The 3,346-nt window shown below is 44.0% G+C and overlaps 1 protein-coding gene across 1 annotated transcript; it reads left to right on the forward strand.

The window, feature by feature from the left end:
- Positions 1–420: 420 nt before the first annotated feature.
- Positions 421–3,346, forward strand: LOC142107855 (ferritin heavy chain B-like). Its single transcript, XM_075191496.1, has 4 exons — positions 421–684; positions 2,098–2,244; positions 2,537–2,662; positions 3,001–3,346. The coding sequence occupies exons 1-4, from the start codon at positions 583–585 to the stop codon at positions 3,154–3,156; spliced, it is 531 nt and encodes a 176-aa protein (XP_075047597.1). The 5' UTR covers positions 421–582; the 3' UTR covers positions 3,157–3,346.

The following is a 3,346-nucleotide window of genomic DNA, read 5'->3' on the forward strand; positions in this document are numbered from 1 at the left end:
AAGAGGGAGGGCATGGAAGACAGGGAGATCCCCAGAAGGGAGAGGAGGGGGACGGGGGGGGGGGGGGGAGAGGGTCCTCGAGGAGGAGGGCTAGGTAGCTGGAGAGCAGAGCAGTGGTGAAGACAGGAGGAGAGATGTGTGCAAATATTCATGTATACAATCTGTCACTGTGTACAAAATATGACATTTCTATCAATGAAATAACCTCAAGGCAAAGTACAAGAATGTGTGAATCAGCCCTTTCCACACTGAACAACACTCTGTGCTGGATAAAACAGGAAAGCTGCCCCCCTCCCCCCCCTTGCTGTGGTTGGTTGCAGCATGCCTGGATTGTATTGGTTACTGATGAATGATGTCAGTGTATGAAGGTGATGTCATTCCCCAGATCCCTGGGCTGGCTATAAATACTGAGCTCTCCTGGTCTGTGATCAAACCATCTCTAGCTCTGAGTAGAGTTCTTGCTTCAACAGTGTTTGAACGGAACAATCTCAGGGTCCTCCGATCTCTTTAAAGAAACTATCTTTACTGAATTACTACCTTTTTTTGTGACTTTTGCGCCAACAAAAACCACCAAACACCGAAATGGAGTCCCAGGTGCGCCAGAACTTCAGCCAAGACTGCGAAGCTTCCATTAACCGTATGGTGAACATGGAGCTGTATGCGTCCTACACCTACCTCTCCATGGTGAGTATCTCATACATAGAAACACCTTAATGGCTTTTACAAAGGGGGCAACATGTGGCTTTCCAGGTGTTATGGAACTACAAGTCCCAGCATAGTCTTATAGTTCCATAACAGTTGGAAATCCACAGGGCGGTATAATGAAGCAGATTAGACATCTGCTGCGTTTTCAATATGCAGTTATATCTATTTAGCGTTACGTCCTGTTAGCTCCGCACCGTAAATGGAGTACAGAGTCCTTGTTACTTAAATGCTACATTGTATCAGTTATCTTCCGATGTAGAACGTTACAAATAATCATCTGCATTGTGCTCCCTCCCCCACCCTGTCAGTCAGTATCTGCTCCTTGCAGGGGACTAGTGCTCCATACACACCCTGTGTCATGTTGTACTGTACATCGCTTATCTCTTTATTCTCTGGGCAGATAGAACGTGTTTTTCACAGGCTGCTTACACAATAACCCTGGAGGGGACGGACAAGAGAGCCTCACCCCTTAATATGCTGTGATGACAAAAATATATTGTGTAACCGTCGGGTTGATAAACAAGCTCTATAATAGATCCATCTCCCAGCAAATTGGGAGAGTAATGTAGGAAAGTCTCCTTTAGCTCTTGTTTCGTAATACAATTTGCACCTGTTCCTGTGTTCTAATGATTAGGTGACATTGTTATTATATAAATACAGAATAGAACCGGAATGTACCCGCTTACAGCGCCCCCTGCTGCTGGTGACCGGTATAGGTTTCCATGAGAAGCCTTGTCTATGCTGTAGAAGAGGGAATGGGGAGAGTTTAGGAAGTAATCTGCTCGCTTGCACCAGGGGCAGTCGGAAATTGATGGCTGAATACTGTATAACTCCACACAGTAGCTGCCTCCACTCTGTGCATGACTTGTGCAGTCTGAAATTCAGCAAAATGAAATATAATTGTACAGAGTTTGGGCAACTGTAGCAAAACGCTAAATGGGAACATTACATGAAACAAAATGCATAGTTAAATTCCTCCTCGCTCCTCAACCTGTCCCAGTCGCTTGTTTCCCACCAACCCCATCATCTGTTTGTTCTCAGCTGTCTTGTATGTCAGTTCTCATGAATAGGTCCCCCCCCCCATATCTTGTTTCCATCAAGACAAGGTGGTGAAAACAGGTTTCATTACGTTCCAATCTGTTTATTCTGATGCAATTGATATTTTCTCTTGTTTTACACTGTTCTCTTGTTTCAATATGGCTCTGTATGATGTAACGTGTCTGTTTTCTATATTGCTGACTGTCTGGTGCTGCATGATCTGATGCCTCATTAACACTGATTATTTATGAAATACAGTTCCTGATCTGTAATATGAGATTTTATCTCTAGATAAATATTGGTTTCTACCTACAAACATTGAATATTAAAACTCAATCTTCTCCTTTACTTCAGTCTTTCTACTTTGACCGTGACGATGTGGCCCTTCATCATGTAGCCAAGTACTTCAAGGAGCAGAGCCACGAGGAGAGAGAGCATGCTGAGAAGTTCATGAAATACCAGAACAAACGTGGGGGTCGCATTGTGCTGCAGGACGTCAAGGTGAGAGCAGTCTGGGTTCAGAGATTTAACTGTAAATGCCAAAAGTAACTTTGTTCTCAATAAAGCTGGGCAAAAAAAAAGCTTGTTTATGTGCCACCAATTGGATGCCTCTGATGTAATCTAGTAATGCACTCTATTTAGAACTATTTTCTACATGCTAAAACAATGATCCTCTGCTGAATGTCATGTGCTGAATGCATGTATTACAGATGGCTTCTCAGTGTTCCAAATCTACATTATGCAGCCATCCTGATAAATGCTCAATTCTAAACCATCCTGATCTTTCTCTTAGAAACCAGAACGTGACGAGTGGGCTAACACTCTGGAGGCCATGCAGGCTGCTCTGCAGCTGGAGAAGACCGTGAACCAGGCCCTTCTGGATCTGCACAAGCTGGCCTCTGACAAGGTTGACCCTCATGTAAGTATCCACAAACTTATTTGCATACCATGCATAAATACTAGTATTTAGCCTACACTGACTCTATAAGAGCTGCTGTATTGTACACTGTTAGGGTGTGTGTTTCCCACTGTTTCACTTCCTCCTGAAACTACACCTCGGCTACAAATCGTTCCTGTGCGTGAGCGTGTTCAGCGCTCGTAGCTCATATCTTGCGAAATAACAATTCTACAATTGGTTTTGCTTCCTGTGAAACTTCCATTATTCCAAAAGTTGCCGTTTACAAAACTTCATTGGGGGGTGGGCAGTGTAGTCTGTGTTTTTCAAGCATGTATTTGACTGATCCTTGTGTCTTCTAGCTGTGTGACTTCTTGGAGTCTGAGTACCTGGAAGAACAGGTGAAGGCTAGTAAGCAGCTTGGAGACTACATCACCAACCTGAAGCGTCTTGGGGTGCCCCAGAACGGCATGGGCGAGTACCTGTTTGACAAGCACACCTTGGGAGAGAGCAGCTAAGAGTTCTCCTTCTGAGAGAATACAACCAGTCTACTCTGCATCTATAATTACCTCTACCTGTGTGGAATAAATGATTCTCACTTAACCCGAGGGGCTATTCCTTAGGTGTATTGCGTATTTATCCTTGTGTGATCTTAATGCAGCAGTGACTGTGCTTGTCAGCAAGCTTCCAATAAAGTTTGTTTCTTTA

Source organism: Mixophyes fleayi, chromosome 11 (genome assembly GCF_038048845.1).
Source record: "Mixophyes fleayi isolate aMixFle1 chromosome 11, aMixFle1.hap1, whole genome shotgun sequence".
Taxonomy (NCBI): domain Eukaryota; kingdom Metazoa; phylum Chordata; class Amphibia; order Anura; family Limnodynastidae; genus Mixophyes; species Mixophyes fleayi.

Coding starts and splice junctions, on each gene's coding strand:
- LOC142107855 (XM_075191496.1), top strand. CDS start 583: ATGGAGTCCCAGGTGCGCCAGAACTTCAGCCAAGACTGCGAAGCTTCC. Junction 685..2,097: donor CCTACACCTACCTCTCCATG/GTGAGTATCTCA, acceptor CCTTTACTTCAG/TCTTTCTACTTTGACCGTGA. Junction 2,663..3,000: donor CTGACAAGGTTGACCCTCAT/GTAAGTATCCAC, acceptor TGTGTCTTCTAG/CTGTGTGACTTCTTGGAGTC.